The sequence below is a fragment of the Corythoichthys intestinalis genome, chromosome 6, assembly GCF_030265065.1.
Source record: "Corythoichthys intestinalis isolate RoL2023-P3 chromosome 6, ASM3026506v1, whole genome shotgun sequence".
NCBI classification, from domain to species: Eukaryota; Metazoa; Chordata; class Actinopteri; order Syngnathiformes; family Syngnathidae; genus Corythoichthys; species Corythoichthys intestinalis.
In genome coordinates, this window is record NC_080400.1 from 32,550,226 (window position 1) to 32,573,763 (window position 23,538).

The 23,538-nt window shown below is 39.2% G+C and overlaps 1 protein-coding gene across 1 annotated transcript; it reads left to right on the plus strand.

Annotated features, from left to right (window-relative positions):
• Nucleotides 1-1,256: 1,256 nt before the first annotated feature.
• vwa7 (von Willebrand factor A domain containing 7) lies at nt 1,257-18,725 on the plus strand. The gene is made up of 17 exons (XM_057839429.1): nt 1,257-1,485; nt 3,002-3,275; nt 3,356-3,589; nt 3,662-3,758; nt 8,342-8,476; nt 8,596-8,791; nt 8,957-9,126; nt 11,402-11,514; nt 11,584-11,700; nt 12,396-12,626; nt 12,758-12,890; nt 13,015-13,167; nt 13,246-13,338; nt 15,051-15,337; nt 17,732-17,868; nt 17,948-18,107; nt 18,240-18,725. Exons 2-17 carry the CDS (start codon nt 3,036-3,038, stop codon nt 18,723-18,725), a joined length of 2,982 nt encoding a protein of 993 aa, XP_057695412.1. The 5' UTR covers nt 1,257-1,485; nt 3,002-3,035.
• The last annotated feature ends 4,813 nt before the right edge of the window (nt 18,726-23,538 follow it).

Genomic DNA, 23,538 nt, shown 5'->3' on the forward strand with positions numbered 1-23,538 from the left:
GAAAGCTGAAGATGAGTCGTCACTGGGTCTTTCAGCAAGACAATGACCCTAAACATATGGCCAAATCTATACAGAAATGGTTTACCAGATACAAAATCAAGCTCCTCCCATGGCCATCTATGTCCCCAAACCTTGTTTTGTTGGCAAAAGGGGGTTGTACAAAGTATTAACACCAGGGGTGCTAATAATTGTGACACACATTATTTGATGTCAAAAAATGTGTTCTTTATGTGGGATTTTTTTCTCCACTGAATGAATGCACTTGTATTGAAGGTTGGATTTTTCTCATTTTTTCCATTAATGTCCCATATTATTTGAATTAAAAAAAAATATTAGAAGCTAAAAAACACATCTTTTTCAGGGGTGCCAATAATTATGGAGGGCACTGTATATAGGAAAGTCAATTACATGCAATGACACTTTTCGGCCACCAAAGGGGCCTGCCCCCCCCTTAAACTCCTCTCATGACGTTGGACTTGTGTCACAGAAAGAGCTTTGGATGGCGGCCACGGAACATTTATGTTACATGCCAACAAAGCTACCTACCTACCTATGTGCACTCTCCGTCAGTTCACTTTTTATATTTTGGCTTGCATGTTGGGGTGATGTTTTGGTGATTCAAATTTATAGTCAACGAACACAGCAACATGTGTGACACAAAATGGTACGCAGCTTGATCTTGGACTTTAGTAAATAAAAATCTAGCAGCCCGTGCCTTGTTGAAAACAAGTTGGTATCAATTTTTCTTCCCCCCCATAGTCTGCGCCTTTGGGATAGTGCTTCACACATGAGCGCTTGCATATCCATTAATTTCTCCCATTGGTCCTACTGCATGTGTATTGATTCTATTAAGAAGTCTAGGATGTTCAGCAAAACACCACCAATGCCCCCACCCAAAAAGTTAGTTTAAAAAAATGCACAAATATTTGTATTTGTTATAACACAGACTCAAACAATCTGATGTTGAACATTTTCCGCTAGCAACGGCCATGAAAAGTGGCGGCAACCAGGGATAGGAAAGGGCTGTTGTTTGTAATTGTAATAAACTGTGGTGAGGAAAAAAAGCAAGAGTGATAAATGGAGGATGGGGAGGGCTGTTGGGGAAGGTCTGTAATATATGCGGCCCTATTGTGGGGAATCAATGCACCGTGCGTTAATGGGGGTTGCGGGGGGGGCAATGAGGGCATCCCAATGCTGTAGGGGGGCTATGACAAGTCGAGAAAGAAACCCACTCATGGCTACTCGCCGTCAACCAGATTTACATTTCAGCCCTCTAAAGTACTTTTTAGGGCCATATCACTGTAATTTTCACTTTCCAGTGAGCAGAATATAGATACGTGTGTATTTTGGACAAAAGCTTATCGTGGGATTTGTCAGATTGTGGTGAAAAATCCATGTTGCCATATGAACGTGTGTCCGTGGTGAGATTCAGGCTACGGTGCAACAAGTGTGAAGAGACTGTGAAGAAGAAGAGCACAGAAAGAGGTAAGATGTTTTTTCTTAATTTTGCATTCATCCATTAAGAATGTTACAATTGTTGCAGCACATCTTCATTTTCCATTTAAATGCCAGCATTATAGCACGGTGATGACCCAGAAAGTGTTGTTCTATTACGCACATGCACTCAGTTGTTGCAAAAGTTGAACTATTTTAATGATAAGAAACCTGCAGCTGGAGTGCAAGGTTTGTCCACTCTAATCGGTTAGGACAGATTTGCAAAGTGGAGAGTGCCAAGAGTTCACTTTTTTGGGGGGCGCCAGTCTTTGTTTTGGGCTGAAAGCACAAGCCGCGAGAACAAAGGTATTGTATTGGAATAAAAATGACAAAGAACAATAGGCCGCGACCCTCGTGAGGAAAAGCGGCATGGAAAATGAATGAATGAATGAATGAAAGAACAATAGGGACATCAGCACAGGCCAAGCTAAGAATGGTAAGAGACGTTTACTGTTGGGATGTTGTGGGTGCTAAGTAGAGGCGTGCGAAATTTCCGATTCTTAGATTATTTGCAATTCGGCCGTGGAAGATTCGAGAACGATTCACAAACATCCAAATTCCGATTATTGAATTATACCAGATAAAACGGGAGTAAAACACAGTCAGCGCGGTCTTTAGGACGCAATGAGGAACGGACCGAGAGTAAATATCATGTTCAACTCATGCCGCTAGATAAAAAAACAATCATACCTGACTGCGGCCGACAGCCGCTACAAACAACGCCCAGTTGCTAGTTGCACCAAACATACAGCTACAGTAGATATCATATATATGTAGAACTAGATGCAAAATGACAGACGACGGTGGTGTTAGAACATGTATTATTGAACCGAGATGCAAAATGACAGACTTTCCGGCGTTAGTAAACAGCCGCCATCTTAAAGCAGTAGACCTCTCTAGAAGGCTCTGTTGTAGTGAACCTAATTAACTTTTTATCTGAAATAGTCCTAAATCGGCAGAATCTTGAATGTATCTTTAAATGATAAAATAGTTTTAAAACTTTTACAAAAGTAGACAGAAGGGAAATTATGGAATAACGGGAGCAATTTTAACAACTATAACAGTTGATTCACAACATTAAATTAATTGAATGTAGTTTAAAGCTGCTGATACAGAATGGGGACTGGAGTATTTTATTTACTGTTATTTTTGTATATTTGTTAACTGTTATATGCTAACTTGATACTGAAATAGTAGTTTGGTTTAGCCTGAGAGGATTTTTGAACAATTTTGGAACTAATGTACAAAACATTAAAAAAAAAAAAAAAAAATTTACAAGGAGGGGGGTGCATCAATAAACGTTTCATAATCGAATAGGAGCCTCTGAATCGTAATCGTAATCGAATCGTTAGGTGCCCAAAAATTCCCAGCTCTAGTGCTAAGGAGTGCACACACATCATTCTTTCCCCTAAATGTTTCAATTATTTAAAAAATTATTATTGGATTAAAACTCATTGTCAAGATGTATAGTAATGTTATTGATTACATTGTACTATATTTCTTGCAGGTACAATGTGACATAGCAACGCTTGGTAAAAGCCATGATGTCACAAGCACGAAAAAGAGTTTGGAAATACAATAATGGGGGCGCACACTGGCTTATGATGGCTTACCTTCTCTCCCTGATTTTGCCATGTACGTGTTTTCTCCCCAACTTTTGGTCGCGGGTGTTGACGTTATCTTGGGACTCACACACGCATCAATACATCACTGAGCAGGCCATTCTCAATGTCACCCTGGACACTCTACGACAAAATCAAGGGCATCGTACTGAGGATGAGGTCCACCTAAGCATTCATTTTAATTAGGTAAAAAATAATAACTGCACATGCTTGGCATTTATATTTGGCTTCCTTTCCAGACCAGGCTTGGACGAGGTTTCTGGAGGGCTGTGAGGGAGGTGGTTCACTCCAATGCAGAAATGGACTTTCTCAGCTCCACTAGGTCCGACCCAGTGTACCACTTTGATTCTGAGCGTGTAGACAGCGCCGTGGCAATGCTGCGGAGGTTCTGGGTTCATACTCTTCTGTCAGTGCGGGCCAATGAGCATCAAAGTGCTCGACACAGCTTGGGACAGCTATTTCACTCCCTGCAGGTACACAACAATACTGTATTAATTTAAAAGCTATAAGATGAAGTTTGGACAGTTTTTTTCTTTTCAACACAGGACTTTTACAGTCACAGCAACTGGGTGGAGATGGGTCAGCGCTCGATTTACCTTCATCTGTTACAGCCAGAGGAGCCAGCCGTCCCTGTAGCTAAAGGTAATGCAGACCCATACCGCCACAATCACCTAGAGCTGGTGCTTGAATACGCAAACAACATGCTGCTCATAGGGCACCAGAAAGTCTGAGGAACACCGCAAAAAGTCATTTTTATTCATTTATTGAATTTCAAACGGGCTACACATCAATGCCATCAATGCATATTTACATATTTATCTTAATAGTCAAAGGTTTTGTCTTACTTAAATCAGGAATGAAAGTGGCTAGAATTTCTTGCCGGAACTCCCTGACGTGAAGGCCGCCACGTAGCCAGAAATTTTATATATATATATATATATATATATATATATATATATATATATATATATATATTTTTTTTTTTCTTTCTTTCTTTCTTTCTTTCTTTCTTTGGGGGGGCTGGTTCAAACCTCTTAAACTACTGAAATGCAAAGAAAACTTTTTTTTAGCACCGTTATTTCTATAACATATACAAAAACTGATTTTCATTCAAAATTGTATTTTTTCAATGATTTGCAAAATAAATGTTAACAAAACAGCGATAAACCCAACCTCCATCTCCTAATTTTTATTTTCCCTCATTTCCTCACATACTAAATGCCAAATCTCAATTTTAACTACTTAAGAACGTAAGATTTATATTTCACTTGATGTCAATGTAAACATTTACTTATTGTTGTTTTTTGTTGTTGTTTTTTAATAATAAAGACATAAGTAACATACATTCAGAAAAGTAAGTACAAATGACCCATATTATGCAGAGTGAAATAGAATATATTTTGAAGATCGCGCAAACATTGACTTTTTTAAATCATAAGGAAATGAATAAGTAGCCTAACATAAATGAACAAATACAAGTCCAAAGTGCACATTGACAGCTAAGATGTTATGAACCTCCCCATCAGAGCAAATCAAACTAAATATGATAAATAAGCCTCCTCAACTCTTTTGTTGCTCTTAAAGATTTGATCCATTTTATGTGGCATTGTCCTTTTTTGTCGCATCAATTAAACAACCTTTTTTTTTTTTTTTGCTGTTCCAGAAAACATGCACATTTGAACCAATCAGAGCTAACTATCTCTGCTGATCACATGTCAGTATATCAGCCAATTGAACGGATAAATGGGTCCAGGTGTTTTGCTTTGCTGCGTGCATTCGCACATTGACGTGACTCATCATCATCAGACTCAGATAACTGCAGCAGCTGGGGAAACATACCTGCCGTCCGTAGAATAAAATAAATAAAAAATATTGATGGAAACGTATTACGCTACACAAGTACTTTATTATGCTTGTTGTTAACACTTGTGTATGTAAATCTGATGTTGGTAGATTGTTTTCTTCTTGGAGATGAAATGCATGTGTGGCAGCTTAGCATTTTTTTTTACATAGTGTTTTGACAGTTGCCGTCACATTTTCTGAATCAAAGCACCGTGTACCGCATTCCGGCCCTGAATCTTATACCGGAACTGCGTTCTGGCCCTGAATCTTATACCGGAACTGCGTTCCTGACCGTTCTGGCTCACTTTCACCCCTGACTTAAATGCAGACTTCAACGCTATACCTGTATAACGGACTTTTAGTCAGATACAAAAGTGATGGAATGGGATTTTGACAGTAAGTTATTGGGTGCAATTTTGATGCAAAATGTCTTACATCACCGAAACGTGAGACGAATTTGAGACCCAAAGTACAACTGTGCGCTTTCAACTTGTTTCGATGCATACAGGCAGAACATACTAAAAAGATGCCTTAAGAAAATACTTAAATGAAGTTATATCAAACAAGGAAGGTTTAAATACGCGACGTAACTAATGTGGTCAATAGATCAACACTGCTTTTAAGCTACCACAATAAAACACAATGACTACAAGTATGAGAGGGAAATACATGCAAAATGTGTTTTTGAGGCAATTAAAATGTAATAAAAAAACTCAATAAAAACAAAAATAGTGAGTACTCACCGCTTTTAACTGATTTGCGCATTCGTGTGGATGCTTGTGGATGCGTGTGCAAGCGCACGGAGAATTGGGTTAGTCTTGCCGCGTATGAAGGAATTGCAGAACACCGGTATACTGTACATTGCTACTCAACATGCTACGTTTGGTCTTCTTGCCCTTTCAGGTTGACTTAATGTCTTAGTCAGCAATGGTTGGTCATAATTTATCAGCGGATAGACTGTCAAAAGGCACTCCTAAAATATAAACACACTGAATATGGATCAAACTGGGAACACAATTGCTACAAAAAACAGTCATAACACAAACAAACCATCAAAACACACATTTATTGTAAAATTACATTGGTATACAATCCCAATTCCAATAAAGTTAGGACATTTAGTTTGCATTTTATTATATACTGGTATATAGTTATTTGTAAATCATGTTCAATTTGTATTTAATTGAACTCACTACAAAAACATTTAATTTTCAAATTTATAATTTTTTTGTTTTTATCAAACTATCATAAAATTTATAGCTTCAATATGACCAAAAAAATCATGCAGAATTCATCTTTTATTGTTATTGCAGACTACACAAATTTTTGCTCATTCACGATGGTCACTGTATCACATAATAAGATACAGTGGGATGACGTGTCTCCTAATAAAAAGGCTGTATTTCTCTAGGGAGTCCATTGGAGAAGAGAGATCGTACCTCCACCCAACTTAGCTTTATATATCCTAAAAACTTTTAGGTTTCTTTGTTCCAGCAAACTGGTTAATAGAATGGGTGGACCGCAAATTCCAAGAGATGGGGGTCCCCCTCACGGTGCTGCTGGCTGGCTGTCTCCTGCAGTGTCTCTCATCATACTGTAGAGTCATAGACAGTCTCTCATCATAGAGCCATAGAGTCCTGTGTTTACAAATAGTAAATCTACTGTATAAGAAGACATTTTAGCCTGATTAAACATATTACTACATACAGTGGAATGAAAAAGTATGGAATGGAATTTCTCACATTTCTGCATAAAATCACCACCAAATGTGATAAAATCTTTGTAAAAATCACACAGATGAAAAAAATGTCTGCTTGAACTAAAACCACCAAAACCGTTTGCATATTTTAATGAGGATATCATGCAAACATTGACAGAAGGGAGAAAATAAGTAAGTGAACCATTACATTTAATTTTTTGTGCCCCATCCCCCCCCCGTAATAACTTTAACCAGACGCTTTCTGTTGCTGTAGATCAGTCTGGCACATTGATCAGGACTAATCTTGGCCCATTCTCTACAAAACTGTTGTAGTTCAATCATATTCCTGGGATGTCTGATATGAATCGATGTCTTTCGGTCATGCCACAGCATCTCAATGGGGTTCAAGTCTGGACTTTGACTTGGCCACTCCAGAATGTGTACCTTGTTCTTCTGAAACCATTATGAAGTTGATCTACTTCTGTGTTTTGTGCCTGGCAGACGGGCTCAGGTTTCCCCGCAAAACATCCTGATAAACCTTTGAATTCATTCTTCCATTAATCATTGCAAGTTGTGCAGGCCCTGAGGCAGAAAAAAGCCCCAAATCATGATGCTCCCTCCACCATGCTTCGCTGTGGGGATAAGGTGTTGATGTTGGTGAGCTTTTCCATTTTTTCTCAACACATGACGTTGTGTGTTACTCCCAAACAATTCAACTTTGGTTTCATCAGTCCGCAAAATATTTTGCCAAAACCTCTGTGGAGTGTCCGAGTGCCTTTTTGCGAACATTAAATGAGCAACAATGTTTTTTTTTTTGGTTTTTTTTTTTTGACAGCAGTGACTTCCTCCATGGAGTCCTCCCATGAACACTATTATTGGCCATAGTTTTACATGTAGTTGATGTGTACACAGAGATATTGAACTGTGCCAGTGATTTCTGTAAGTTTTTAGCAGACACTCTAGGGTTCTTTTTTACCTCTCTGAGTATTATGTGCTGAACTTTTTGCGTCATCTTTGGTGGACGGTCACTCCTTGGGAGAGACACAACAGTGCCAAACTCTCTCCATTTGTAGACAACTTCTCTGGCTGTCGATTGATGAACATCCACTTTTAGAGATGGTATTGTATCCTTTCCCAACTTCATACAAATCAACAATCCTTTATCGCAGGTCTTCAGACAGCTCTTTTGACTGAGCCATGATGCACATCACACAATGCTTCTCATCAAGGCATTTCTTACAAGGTGTGTGTTTTATAGTGGGCAGGGCAGCTTTAAACCACTCATCAGTGATTGGGCACTCACCTGACTTAAAATGTTTGGTAAAAATTGGTTTCAATTGCTCTTTAGGTCTCCTTAGGCAGAGGGTTCACTTACTTATTTTCCCCCCTTCTGTCATTGTTTGCATGCTATCCTCATTAAAATATGAAAACCTATAAATGTTTGGATGGTTTAAGTTAATTCAGACACTGTATTATCTTTTGTGTGATTTTGACAAAGATCAGATCACATTTGATGGTGATTTCATGCAGAAATGTGAGAAGTTCCAAAAGGTTCAGATACTGTACTTTTGCATACCACTGTAAGTAACTTTGTAAAATAATAAGTTCCTATTAATTCTATTCAGATACCACGGTGTATAAAGCAAACAATTCTGTGTGTACTCATTATGTGTCCTCTTCACAGATGACACCCCCACCTGCATGGAGTGCTTTAGCATCACCTGTCGAAACAACCTCCTCCCAAGACTGACAAGTGCACAAAAGGACTCCCAGTTGCTCACTACTGGCTACTTCAGCACCTTTCCTCCAAAACCTGAAGGTATGTGTGTAAAAGCAAGCAAGCAACTAAACAAACAAAATTAATAAAACTCTCAGATTTTTTTTTTTTTTTTAATAAACAGTTTAAGGGGAAGCTCAAATATTTCTTTTGTTGGCCAGGCAAATGCAGTCATGGGGGTATGCTGGACAGCAGCCGCTCCATGGGGGCCAAAGGGGGCATAAACAAAGACAGTACATCACCGCTTTTCTCCCCGCATCATTTTCTCCACGTGGAAGCGGCCACCCTGGCTTCTCAAGCTACACTGACTGTACTGAGAGACCTCAGGGACACAGTTGGCCACAAGACCTTCCTCAGGTGCTTTTTGTTTAAACATTTGAGGAGTAACCATTGGTCAGCGTGGCTGTCATTTTAGTAAACTAGAACTGGCACCCAGCAGACTATGTACTGTATATGATATGTAATCTAAAATGATCCCACCCACTCTGTTTTGACAATCAAATTTGTCATCTATCTCCACAGACTTTTCAGTGTGAAGCAGGCGCCTTCTCTGGTTTTCGTTATGGACACAACAGGGAGTATGTTTGAGGAAATCACTGCGGCTCGACTGCGGGCCCATTCCATCATCCAGAACCGACGCAACCTCCCTGAACAAACTGGAAGCTTCTTGCTTGTACCCTTCCATGACCCTGGTCAGTGCACACAGTAAATGCTATCCATGTAGAACCAAAGAAGGAGAGTGATTCAACCGTGTTGTTTTTGTCAACGATGACTATAACGGAAATATTTTATCAACGAACATTTATCCATGGCGATGACGAGACAATAATGAGCTAAAAACATTTTTTGGGAGACTTAAACATAATGAGCCTAATGCCAGTTTTCGTCTGACGAGATGAGGACGAGACGAAAATGCGCAATAGTTTCTGTCACATGTTCACAATGTGTGACATTTTATGTGTAGTTAGCCTGCATCTAACAGTGTCTGGTTGTGTCACTTATATGACATGAGGCACCCCCCCCACTCACCAGTGCAGTGTCCTCTCCAGTTTCAAAGCTTGCAATTGTTTTCTTATCTTGGCCAGAGAGAATATACAATGTTGCTTTAGACCAGTGCTTCTCAATTATTTTCTGTTACGCCCCCCCAAGGAAGACGTAAATGTTTCGCGCCCCCCCCAACTCTCTGCCACCACTGTAAATAGTATCATTCGTCTATATTACTATTATAAGTACGCTTCAGCCTAACATTGTGTCCTTTTTGTCCATTAAAGAAAAAAAGTAACATAGATCAACTTATAATAAAGTATAACTTTTTTAACATTGTGTTGCTTGTAACAGAAAAGACTTAACGCGCATCAATTTGCCTGAAGTTAAAAAAAAAAAAAAAAAAAAAGTCACATCCAAACTGTAAAAATACACTCAAGGTACATTTTTGACCATTTGATACTGAAAAATAAAATGTAATAAAATCAGTAAATAATAACAAATTCAAATTGATTAGAAACATTTACTCTTCAGGACAACGTGCCAAAACATTTGACCGAAAAACAAAACTGAATAGAAGGGGGGGAAAAAAGTCTTTGGACAGAAGGAAAGTTTTTATTTTCGCTGATTCACCACAGTGATCACTGGTTTACTGATATAACACTGACAAAGCGGGACGATTGTGACAATTGGCAATATTCGGCACATTTTCGCTGAAAAACAATCAAGCGACTTATCAATGAGATTGAGGTCGAATGTCTTTAAGTGGCGTCTTAACTGATTTGGCTTCTCCGCTATAATCATTTTTAGACTCAGTAAACAGTGGTCTTTCCTCATTTCCCACTATATTAAAAGTCAAAGGCAAACGGCCCGAAAAAAGCGCATTCTCGGCGGCCGAGGTAGAACCGTAGGTGAGGGCGGTGGTCGTGACGATCCCAAGCCGAAAACGGCACTTCTCGGCCGGACACGTGAGAACCGAAGAAGACAGTGGGTCGCTGCGTGAGTTCAGCTCTGCATGAGTCTCTTCCGTGTGCTCTTGCTTACTTCAAAAATACTGCACGCACTTTGAAAATGAGAGCGCCACTGCCACCCACGGAGTGGATGTGCAAGTACACTTTATTCTAGTACGGCAAAAAAAAATAAAAAAAATAAAAGCATGTTCCCCGAGGTCACTCGCGCCCCCCCTGGCATCGCTCTGCGCCCCCCTGGGGGGGCGCGCTCCACCATTTGAGAAGTACTGCTTTAGACTTTAACGATCTGTGCTGAATGATCATCACACACTAAATGTAACTCATAGCATTAGCATAGCGTTAGTGTTAGATTAGAGTAATGCTAACGGCGAGTGTCCTCTTAAACTCCTGGACAACTTTTTCTACATGTACTTCGTCCCGTCCAGGTGGGTATAAGTCTTTATAATGCACTGGTTTCCTGCTGAGTGTGTATTATCACCAAGTTGTCTTATAGACGCTACAATATGTGCTCCTCTGTCAATGTTTATTTGAAATACAGTAATATAGTTGGAAACCTTTATTTATTTATTTATTTATTTATTTAATTTTTGGAGTAACATTTTACAGACAAAAACATTTTCACTAAACGTCGACTAAAACTAGACGAAATTAGGCTTGAGTTTTCGTCAACAAAATCTAGACGAAGACACATTTCGAGATGACTAAAATATGACTAAGACTAATAAGTATTATCCAAAAGACGAAGATTTAGAAGAATACTAAAAGGGCTGCCAAAAACAACACTGTGATTCAATAGTCCAACCAAAATATTGTTGGAAAATATTCCTCAGATATCATGTGATGTCTGCAAATCTTCAGAAAACTTTTTTAGTGATAACCCATCTGTGTTTCACTTTGTTAAAACACAATATTGATAAAGCACTGACACTTTATAGATTTTGATAATTTCTGAATAGCTGCAGGTGGAGATGAAAATGACAAACTTGCTTTATGTTGCCAATTCTATGTGCAGAAGTTGGCCCAGTGTATGAGACTGATGACCCAAACCAGTTTATGGAGTACATGGAAAACCTGATGGCACTGGGAGGAGGAGATGAACCAGAGATGTGCTTCACTGCCATTCAAGTATTTTTCGTGTTTTTGTGTGCAGGTCTGCATATGTGTGAGTGTGTACTAATTTTTGTATATTTGCAGCTGGCCCTCACTCACAGTCCACCACTATCTGAGATTTTTGTGTTCACTGATGCCTCACCCAAGGATGCCCACTTGTTTGATGTGGTTAAGGCATTAGCACTTGCCAAACAGAGCAAAGTAAGACTATCATGTGAACTCTCTGTGCTAGAAATTATTTGTCAGTTTTTTCTTTAAAAAAAAAAAAAAAGAATTATGACAAATCTTCAGCTAAAACTAGACAAAGCTTCTCTCTCCCAAAAGTCTTTTATATTGCTCAAAGGCACTGTAACATTATTTACAGTTCAATCATTAATACTGCTCTTGGATCTATCTCGGGGTGTTATTTTCTATTAACTATAGGTATGTGAATGTGAGATTCTTTTGTTATTGAGGGTATAAAATAAATTTGATATGATTTCACTATTTGTAACAATGAAATTAAAAGTAAAAAAAAAAAAAAAAAAAATTGCACTTGACCAGTAATTTTTCCACCCACCGCTAGAGAGTGCCTGTGCACTGCTTGTGATTAACTGCACTTGATACAGCAAACAAATTATATAATCTTAATTTCAAATTTAGCCGTTTCCTTGGTACTACTTTATTGGATAAACGGCACTTAAATGTTTTTTGTTGTTGTTGTTGATGAATGTATATCAGTGATGAACACTGGTGACTATTTTAAAATATTTAAAATTTGAATATCCGACACAAACAAGCGGATGGAAAACTAACATTGAAAAAAATTAATATTATTGAATAATATATTGATAACAATAACGATAATGAGTAGTACACTCATGCTGTCAGACAAATTTAAACTGATTGTCCCACAGGTGACATTTCTCCTGACGGAAGACCCCAACTACAGCAAAGAAAGCAAACCAAGGAGCAGAACAAGGAGAACGTCAAAGAGGAGGAAGAGAAGCAGAGAACATTTGCCCCCTAATCGTTTCTCCCTCTATACGACGCTGTCGTCCTTGTCTGGAGGACTGACAATATTCACCAGCAACTCTGACATCCACAGCGTCTCTTCTATAGTGGAGGACAACACTGCAGCAGAGAAGGTAAGGTTTGATTATTAGTTCAATCAACCAAAACAAACAACCATATAAATGTTTCATTTATTTATATTCAAAAGTCCAATTTCCATGAAATGTCCTCCTTAAAGTAAGTTTAATTATTTCTTCTTTACCAGGTGACTCTCCTCCATGTTGAGACAGACCAAGACCAGAAGTCCTCGCACTCCTTCCGCGTCGACAGCTCAGTTAAAGACGTTACAGTACACATCAGTGGCTTTCTTAGTCAGTGCATCCTTATTGATCCTTCAGGTACACTAAAAAAACGACATCACACACACACATATGTACTTTACAATGCATTGTGACCTTTGTATATGATATTTTCCACGTTAGAAGCACTGCAATAGCACATTTTGCTAAATTATTTTCCCAGGCCAAACTCAGTCTCTTTTGAGTGAAAAGGGCTCTCTTGCATCTTTGGAGGTCTTCAACGGCCTGTACCGTGTCCGTCTACTCTCTCCGATCCAGCCAGGCCAGTGGAACCTGCAAGCCACTGCTGACGGGCATGTCGCATTCAGCATACTAGGTACTACGTCATTAATGATAAAAATCGCAAGATGACTTGTTAAAATGAATCAAATGTGACTGGTTATAAATCCCTCAGCTGAAAGCAATGTGGATTTCCTGTATTATTTTGCTACTGTAACCAATAAGACTCATCCTGGATTGGCCAGAGTAGAGGGCAGCCCTGTAGCAGGTGAGTTTTTTAAAATCACTTTTATTATTTGTGTATTACCTGTATTTATTGGTGAGTGTATGATTTGAGCTTTTATTTTACGCTATTTTTCTTTTTATTCTACACTATATTCAGTTGAACCCTTTTTTCTTTCTTGACATTGGTCACTACAGTGGACTTATCCTCAAAAATGATTAAATTCTCTGCCAGCCAGGTTACAGAGTGATCTGTATGTGTTGTGGTAGTTAGTAAAAGAGAGAACAATATATTGAAAACACCTACACTGCTGGCCAAAAGTATCGACACCCCTGCAATTCTGTCAAATAATGCTCAATTTCTCCCAGAAAATCATTGCTATTACAAATGCTTTGGTAGTAATATCTTCATTTATTTTACTTGCAATGAAAAAACACATAAGAGAATGAAAAAAAATTAAATCATTATCATTTTACACAAAACTCCAGAAATGGGCCGGACAAAAGTATTGGCACCCTCAGCCTAATACTTGGTAGCACAACCTACAGACGAAATAACTGTGAACAACTGCTTCCGGTATCCATCAATGAGTTTCTGACAATGCTCTGCTGGAATTTTAAACCATTCTTCTTTGGCCAACTGCTCCAGGTCTCTGAGATTAGAAGGGTGCCTTCTCTTAACTGCCATTTTCAGATCATCACAGGTGTTCTATGGGGTATGGACTCATTGCTGGCCACTTTAGAAGTCTCCAGTGCTTTCTCTCAAACCATTTTCTAGTGCTTTTTGAAGTGTGTTTTGGATTATTGTCCTTCTGGAAGACCCACGACCTCTGAGGGAGACCCAGCTTTCTCACACTGGGCCCATTATGCTGCAAAATTTGTTGGTAGTCTTCAGACTTCATAATGCCATGCACCCGGTCAAGCAGTCCAGTGCCAGAGGCAGCAAAGCAACCCAAAAACATCAGGGAACCTCCCCAATGTTTGACTGTGAGGATCGTGTCCTTTTCTTTAAAGGCCTCGTTTTTTCCCCTGTAAACTCTATGTTGATGCCTTTTCCCGAAAAGCTCTACTTTTGTCTCATCTGACCAGAAAACATCTTCCAAAACGTTTTTGGCTTTCTCAGGTAAGTTTTGGCAAACTCCAGCCTGGCTTTTTTATGTCTCTAGGTCAGAAATGGGGTCTTCCTGGGTATTCTACCATAGCGTCCCTTTTCATTCAGACGCCGACGGATAGTACGGAGTGACACTGTTGTACCCTCGGACTGCAGGACAGCTTGAACTTGTTTGGATGTTAGTCGAGGTTCTTTATCCACCATCCGAACAATCTTTCGTTGAAATCTCTAATCAATTTTTCTTTTCCGTCCACAACTAGGGGGGTTAGAACAATCAGGTCTATGGAGATGGACTTGTAGCCTTGAGATTACCCATGTTTCCTCACAATTTTGCATCTCAATTCCTCAGACAGTGCTTTGGTCTTCTTTCTTTTCTCCATGCTCAATTTGGTACACACAAGGACACAGGACCGAGGTTGAGTCAACTTTGATCCATTTTAACAGGCTGCGCGTGTGATTTAGTTATTGCCACCACCTGTTATGTGCCACAGGTAAGTAACAGGTGCTGTTAATTACACAAATTAGAGAAGCGTCACATGATTTTTCAAAGGGTGCCAATACTTTGTAATAAAAACATTTAGGGAAAAAAAAAAATCATTTGTGTATGAAAGGGTTAATGCCTATGTGTGCACTCTTTCATCCTTTAGGTGTCCCTGCCTTCCTTGTAATAGCTGTGACTGGCCTGTCTCCTCACCATGAAGGAGTCTCCTTCAGTCATGTGACCCTACTGGGAGCAGAAGGGGAGAGCCTCAAGAAGGTGTTGCTCAACTCGTCTTCACCATACCCAAGCCACACAACTGAGGAGCTGATCGGCTGGGTAGACTCCATTCCCAGAGCTCCCTTTTCTGTCCGCCTAACAGGCCGAGACGGCGGCGGAAACAAACTGGAGAGGGTTGCCTCGGAATTGGTGCAGCCCACTCATGTTCAGATACAGGTACACAAGCACTCAAAAATGCTAAACACACTAGATTGGGGGTGGGCCAATATTTGTGCTTAAGGGCTATATTTGATTTTAAAAAAACTTTTTTTTTTTAAAAAACATGAATAGATGGCCTCGATCATTTGTAGACAAGGGGAAATAGTTGAAGTGAATGGAAAATGTGTCAAACTGCTAAATGAAAAATTATCAATTCCATTTTAAACTGAGAAATCTGTTAAATTAGTTAAATTCAACAATGATTGAATAGAAATAATAAAATAATGTTAAATACACCATTTAATAAATTGTTATTCCAATAATAGAATGACTTATTCACATTGTAATGTATACATAATCATTAAATGCTACTAATACCGTATTGGCCCGAATATAAGACGGCCCTGATTATAAGACGACCCCCTCTTTTTTAAGACTCAAGTTTGACTAAAGACTTTTTGGACACCAAATTAATTTTCATACAGAAAATAATTACAGTACATCCGAAACAAATGATTATAACAATATGTTTGAGAGAAAAAGCATGATATTTTGCCACATTCAAATCTAAATATCTGAACATTTAAATATGTAAACTAAAGTGCAATCACATTCGTAAATGAATGGCTTCTGGTTTTTGAAATTTAAATAAACCAATCTATTGTGATAGAACAACAAAATTGCAATAACTGCATTAACCATCAAAGTGAAGTCTACCTGTAACTGTAGTCTTGAAACAAATCTGAATAAGGAAAAACATTGCAATAAAATAGTGCAGACTAGTTAAACTTCAGAGTAGCTGCGATCTGTGATGACAGAACATCGCTTCAATGATATCTAGCACCATCTAGCGTCGTGAATGGGAGAGTAGCTGAGAGCTGTCATAACAGAACATCGCTTCAATGATATCTGGCGCTATCCAGGGTCGTGAATGTGTATAATGTCTAGGCCGTGTTGCCACAGATTACTTGAAAAAGTAATTTAATTACTGATTACTGATTAAGCCTCAAAAAAGTAATCTAGCTATTTTATTGATTACTTCATTATCAAAGTAATTAAGTTACTTTAAAAGTAATCTATTAGTTACTTTTTACCCATTTTTCTCCCTTTCCTGCCTCAACATAAGAATGACAACAGAAAAATGTCATCACATGTAATTGACTTTCCGATGATTGAATTTAGTGACAAAGTGCTTGGAATTTGTTGAAATCAACTCCACCGACCAATTAAACCCCGCTAACTCTAAGATTAAGCGTAATGTCAAAACTTCTGAATTTCGGGTTATGGTTACCAGTATATCATTGCCAATGTAAAACAATGCAAACTGACGGCACAATAATCATCAACACACAAGCGGATTGTACAGTGCAATAAACACAAAGGTGTTGGCGGGCGCGGATGCATGAGCAGCCGTACACATTAACAACCCAGAAGTACTCCTCTCAACACACACGCGGTCAATTTGGCCACAAAACGTGGCGGCAACTAAGCACTTTACACTCAGTTGGACTTACAACACATCCCGCAGATGTTAAACGAACACATCACCTCACGGCATGAATGTGCAACATGCATGTGATGTAAACAAAGCTTGCCAACTTGGAGCGATGACTGCCCGTCGTTGCAATGGCAAAGCTACGAAACGGCCGCGCATGTAGGGGGTACAACCTTTTGCTGATACCCTCCAGAATGAAGGAAAAATACTCAACTTCCTTCATGGATATCCACAGATCAACATTCCCTCGCAATGTCTCAATACTCGGCGCGAATGTCCACCCGCCTCAGTCTCACAACTCGTGACGAGAGACCAAAACAGGATATAGCTAAGAGGTTGTCATGGAAACACGTACCGGGAACCTTTTATTTTAGCATTTTCTATTCAGAATGCTCTTCGTACATGACTACAATATTCTTCATTCTACATATGATATGAGGCAATGAAAAAATAGTAACACAGACACACTAAGGAAACTAACTTTAATCAGATTACTGGTGTAGGAAAATGAACGCGTTAGATTACTCGTTACTGAAAAAAGTAATCAGATTACAGTAACGCGTTACTAACTAAAGCGTTACTGACAACACTGGCCGCGAATATAAGACGACCCCCTCTTTTTCAGTCTAATTTCAATGCGAAAAACACCGTCTTATATTCGGGCCAATACGGTACTATTTTTTAAAAGAGTAATAATAATCAAACTGGCCAAGATTTAATTTCATTTTTGTGTAATTTTCACAAGATCCTCATTATTTCAGTATTTTACTTTATTCATTTATTTAAAAAAAAACAACTTTTTTGGCATTATGTAAGGTGAGATTTTTCCAAGTAAAATAGATAATAGTTGGAAAACACTGATCTAGTATGAGGCTGTTGTTATTCACACAAATAATGTTTTATGCTGTCTCTTTCAGGTTCTGTCCACCCCCCCTCTGGTACCTGGCCACAGCACCACGGTGGAATTCATCATCTTCAACCACGGTGGAGGCCGACTCTTCAACATGATTGCTGAGGATGATTCTGGATATCTGCATACAAGAGGACCCTACAGGTAATGTCATTGCAGTAAGGTGGACAGAGGCAGGAAATGAGAAGATTCCATTCCCAGAGCTCCCTTTTTGTCCAATTAGGTTCTACATCTCGGCGCACAATGTTTTCCATAGTCAGGTGGGTCTTCACACGCCTTCTACAGCTCAAGATGGAGCCACTGTCACCCTGACGCTGTCAGTACAAGCTCTCAACTCTAAAGACACAAACTACGCTGTGGCCTACCTGACAGTTATTCCACCCGTGAGTATCATCTCATCATGTTGTATTAGTTATTCTGCTGCACACAGCTTTCTGTTGCCTTGGGAAAAAATAAGGATTTTGGCATTATTGTCATATGTTAATAAATTGTGTTGTATCTCATCTTCCCCTCAGGACCGTGATATGTCTCCTCCATCCTGCTCAGCTTCCAGAGTTTTGTCTTCATGTTCTCCAGCTTGCAATGAGTCCACCTGGAGCATGTCTCTGGCTCTGTCGGACAATGGGCGCTCCGGCCTGGCTGCTCTCCAACTACGGCAGGGAATAGGCAGTTTGACTTTACTTCCACCGCTTGTGGGGGACAAATTAGGTGAGGCTCATAGTGACCAGTATAAGGCCACATTAGTGAAAGGAGACCCTCCCTTTAATGTGTCCGAGTCACCAGAGCCCCTGTGGGTAAATTACACGTCAAGCTGCTGCTCAGTCAGCGCTGAGCTCCTGGTGTGGGACACAGCTGGAAACATGAAACGCTGTCATTTTGCATCTGCTCAGCAGAGGCAGCTAAGCAACACAAGGACAGAATATAGCAGAGATGGACCTCTAAAGCCCACTAGATTCTCTCTATTAGTTTTGCTTCTCCTATGCACTGAGCAGCTCTTTTAAAGCTATTTTTTTGGTATGAATTAAGAAAAATTGCAAGTCCGCTAAATAAAGTGAATTTATTCTTTTATAACTGTAATGGCCTATTTTTCCCCCCCATATTTTTATGATTTTTCAAAAAATAAAAAAACAAAAACTGAAAATTCAAAACATCATGGCCATAAGGCCATATTTCGCAACCCAATTGAATAAAAAACAAAAATAACTAGGCCTGCAAGCAGGACTGAACGGGCCCTCGCAGTTTGGCGCAACTCGGACGCCACGCAAACTCAGACGGCATGCAGGTCGGGGTGGTGGCAGACAGCCCCCCTCTACATCTCCCAAGTTATGACTGTTCAAAATATGTGGAGAGAGAAAATGATGACAGTCATAATCACTTTCCTTTTGGACCCTTCTGCTTTACCCAAACCTCAATAATTTTCATCAGCCATCTCAACACGTCTTAAGGCTTCCCTTATGCAGGTTTGAGGTTGATTGATTTTTTTTTCCCTTAGAGAAGGAGTGTGTCCCGTAAAAAAGTGCATTTCCTGTTCCCACTAGGAGGCGCCAGGCACAATTGGTAATATTTCAATTCAGTCCTGTTCAGGCTGGGATACCTCACACACATGCCGGATTTAAAAGAGATTGAAGGTTGTATGAGGGAGTTATCAGTCATTATCCGAATTTGTCGTTTAGCCGAAAAAATGGACGACTTTGGCACCTCGCCTAGGTCAGGCCCGTGAATGAAAACACACCATTTTGATAAATTAAGATTTCATATGTCTCATGAACAGTCTCGCAAATTTTGAGGATGATCAAACTAATTCCCTCCGTGCCAAAGCCGAAAAAATGGACGACTTTGGCACCTCGCCTAGGTCAGGCCCGTGAATGAAAACACACCATTTTGATAAATTAAGATTTCATATGTCTCATGAACAGTCTCGCAAATTTTGAGGATGATCAAACTAATTCCCTCCGTGCCAAGGTCTCAAATGTGCACACTGTAAATCGATAAAAATTTCACATTCAATCCAAAATACCCGATTTCCTGTGGGATTTGGAATGTGTGTGCAAGAGACTTTTTGGAGCAGTTTTGCACAAGGTTTTGACTCTCCGAATTTCATCACTCTATGTTAAAAAAACCTAAATGGAGAGGCCTTTTTGAAAAATTTAAGGGGGCGCCACTGAGCCATTTTGTTACATTTTTTCGTAACATTGCAAGATTATCGAACGTTATCCAAAGCTGCATGTATGTGCAAATTTTGGTGAGTTTTTGTGCATATTCAAGCCTCCAAATGTAAACTGTTACTGTGAACCCATGAAAATTTCACATTCGATCCAAAATACCCAATTTCCCTTTGGATTTGGAATATGGGTGCAAGAGACTTTTTGGAGCAGTTTTGTATAAGGTATCTACTCCCCAAATTTCCTCACTCTATGTTGAAAAAACCTAATAGGAAAGGCCTTTTTTAAAACTTCTTTCTGTCGCCCCTAGTTGGCACTGTAGAGTTGATGCAAATGACCCCTACAAGAACCTTCAGGGTATGAGTCTCAACAAACACGGGAAGTTTGGCGCAGATATGTTGTATATCTGCCGAGTTATGATTGTTCAAAGTTTTTGGCGAGACAAATTGTTGACGGTCATTTTCACTTCCAGTTTGGACCTTTCCGCTTCAACGAAACCTCAATATTTTTCATCAGGCACCTGAACACATGTCTTGAGGCTCCCGTAAAACAGGTTTGAGGTCACCAGATTTTTTTCCCTTGGAGGAGGAGCCTGTCTCGTAAAAAAAGGCATTTCCTTTTCTCACTAGGGGGCGCTAGGCCTAATGAGTAATGTTTCAATGCACTCGTGTTAAGGGTGGGATACCGCACATACATGCCAGATATGAAAAAGATTGAACGTTGTGTCAAGGAACTATTAGTCATTTACTGAATTTGTCATTTTGCCGAAAAAATGGTCGACTTTGGCACCACGCCCAGGTCAGACCCGTGAATGAAAACGCACCATTTTCAAAACTTAAGATCTCATATGTCTCATGAACAGTCTCACCAATTTTGAAGATGATCCAACTAACTCCCTCGGCGATGAGGTCTCAAATGTGCACCCTGTAAATCGATAAAAATTTCATATTCGATCCAAAATAACCGATTTCCTGTTGGGTTTGGAATATGGGTGCCAATGCTTTTTTGGAGCGGTTTTGGACAAGGTATAGACTCCCCAAATTTCATTGCTCTACGCTGATGGACCTTAATGTTATAGGCGAATTTTAAAATTTCAAGGGGGCGCCACTGAGTCATTTTGTTACATTCTTTTGCAACGTTGCAAAATTATCAAAATTTACAATTTTCCGCACGTAGGTGCAAATTTTGGTGATTTTTCGTGCATGTTCAGGCCTCCAAATTGGCCGTTTTCATTTGCCCTGAAAGAAAAAAAAAAAAAAAAAAAAATCCTTTGCAAAACAATAGGGCCTTCGCACGCTTAGTGCTCGGGCCCTAATGAATAATGTTATACACATTCACACACACATTCACACAGCTTGCAAAGAAAAAAGAAAAAAATTCTTATATATATGTATAGATGTCATACATGCCCAGATTTCTTTAGAATGTTGATACAATATACATATATGTGTCTCATAATTTCACAAATTCTTTCGGTTTTCCTCTCGCAAAGTAAGTCAGTCTTTCCATTCCTATGCCTTCCGATAGTTCCTTAATTCATTGTCTTAACGAAGGGGGTTCCATGTTCTTCCAGTTCAAGGCGATCACTCTTCGTGCATGCAGTAATCCATAATCTAACATTTAAAAAAATATTTTTTGTTATAACAGCCTCTGTTGGATAAATACCCAAAACACAAAGTTTGGCCGAGGTAGGTACATTCACTTTAAAGACACATGATGAACATTTTGTAATATCTTTCCAAAAATTCAGAATTTTCGAACACTCCCAAACACAGTGTATGAGGGTACCTTTGAAGTTGTTACATTTAGAGCATGTTTCAGGAATGTTAACAGACAGGTGATGCAGTATTTCAGGAGTTATATACATTCTTGTTAACCACTTCTATTGAATCAGTTTTAATCTAATATTTATTGTAATTTTTGGGGCTTTTAAACAGGCTTAATTCCAATCATTCTCGTCAATATTTTCGTTCAAGTCATTTCTCCAGGCATTCAATTTATCCGCTGATGATTCCTTGCATTTGAACATAAGTAGATTGTAGAACTTTGACAGTAGACCATTTCTTAGTTGCTTGAGTGTTATTTCCTCGATCTGCGATAGATTAAGAGAATGTGTGACATCTTCAATTTTTGTGTAAATGAAATTCCTTATTTGCAAATATTTGAAAAAATGTAATGAGGGGATTTTGTATTTGTCACATAGAGAGTTAAATGTAAGCAATGTTCCATTTTCATACAAGTCCCCAACTGTTTCAATACCCTTGATTTTCCCATAATTTGAAACCTCGATCCATTCTCCCAGGTGGAAAATTATCATTATTCTGCAAAGGAGAAAAATAAGATATTGTTATAGGGCTATCAATAAGATTGTGTGCCTTGTGCCAGTTCATTAAAGTATTATTTAAAAAGGGATTTTTTTTTGGTGCCCTTTTTTAGTTTTTTCAAGTTTGCAGAATATAGATAACTGTGGATTGGTATGTTTGATATTGATTGTTGTTCAATTGTTGTTCAGCTGTAATTGCCAATTTATTTTTTATGTGTAGTACAAGAGTAATGATGCAACTGAACTGTACTAAAGCATTGGAACACCTCGCCTTTATGGGACTTAGAAATAGAAAATAACCCCCCCCCCCAAATCAATTTGTTCTTATCTAGTCTTATGAACAGTGGTGCCGTAATCTGATTACTTTCTTTCAGTAACGAGTAATCTAACGCGTTCATTTTTACAAACCAGTAATCTGATTAAAGTTAGTTTCCTTAGTGTCTGTGCGTTACCATTTGGTTATTGCCTCATAATGTACATAGAATTAAGAATATTGTAGTCATGTACGAAGAGCATTTTGAATAGAAAATGTTTGAAAGGTTCCCGCTACGTGTTCTTTTCCATGGGAACCGCTCATAAGTCTTCCTGTTTTGGTCTGGAGTCACAAGCGCTAGGTGGTACTGACACGTGCCATCGCAATCAAGCTGAGTGCACCCACTTGTTGAGATGTGCGAAGCGATGTTGATGTGAATGCATCCATGAATGAACGTGAGTATTTATACTTCATTTTGGAAGGTTCCAGCAAAAGGTTGGAGCCGGTACATGCTTTGCGTTTCAACGGCAGGTAGTCGTTGCTCCCGCTCGTCCTCGTGAAGTCGGCGACCATTTTTTACAGTACATCATATTTGTGTTGAAAATTTATGCCGTGAGGTGATATGTTCGTTTAGCATCTTTGGGATGTGTCGTAAGTCCGATTGAGTGTAAAATGCTTCGTTACCGCTACGTTTTGTGGCCAAATTGACCGCGTGTGTGTACGGCGACCGTCAGGGTTGTGCGCGTGCATCCGCGCCCGCCCCGACCTTTGCGTTGATTGCACTGTGCAATTCATTTCTGTGTTCTTAATTTGTATTGTTTTATATTGGCATTGATATGCTGTAAACCCTAACCCGACATTTTTGACATCAGGCTTAATCTTCGAGTTAACGAGGTTTAATTAGTCGGTTGATTTAGTTGATTTCAACAAATTCCATGCAGTTTGTCAGTTATTTGTTAGTTTCAGGGGCTCCGGAGTGGCAAAGCTAGCGCGAGTCAATGGTGGTTGAAATCGACTCCATCGACTAATTAAACACCCGCTAACTTGAAGATTAAGCCTTACGTGAAAAATTCTGA

Excerpts from the sequence above, each read along its gene's own strand:
- vwa7 (XM_057839429.1), top strand. The coding sequence starts at position 3,036 with ATGATGTCACAAGCACGAAAAAGAGTTTGGAAATACAATAATGGGGGC. Across the intron at positions 8,477-8,595 it reads CTTTCCTCCAAAACCTGAAG|GCAAATGCAGTCATGGGGGT; the intron begins GTATGTGTGTAA and ends TTTGTTGGCCAG. Across the intron at positions 12,891-13,014 it reads CATCCTTATTGATCCTTCAG|GCCAAACTCAGTCTCTTTTG; the intron begins GTACACTAAAAA and ends TTATTTTCCCAG.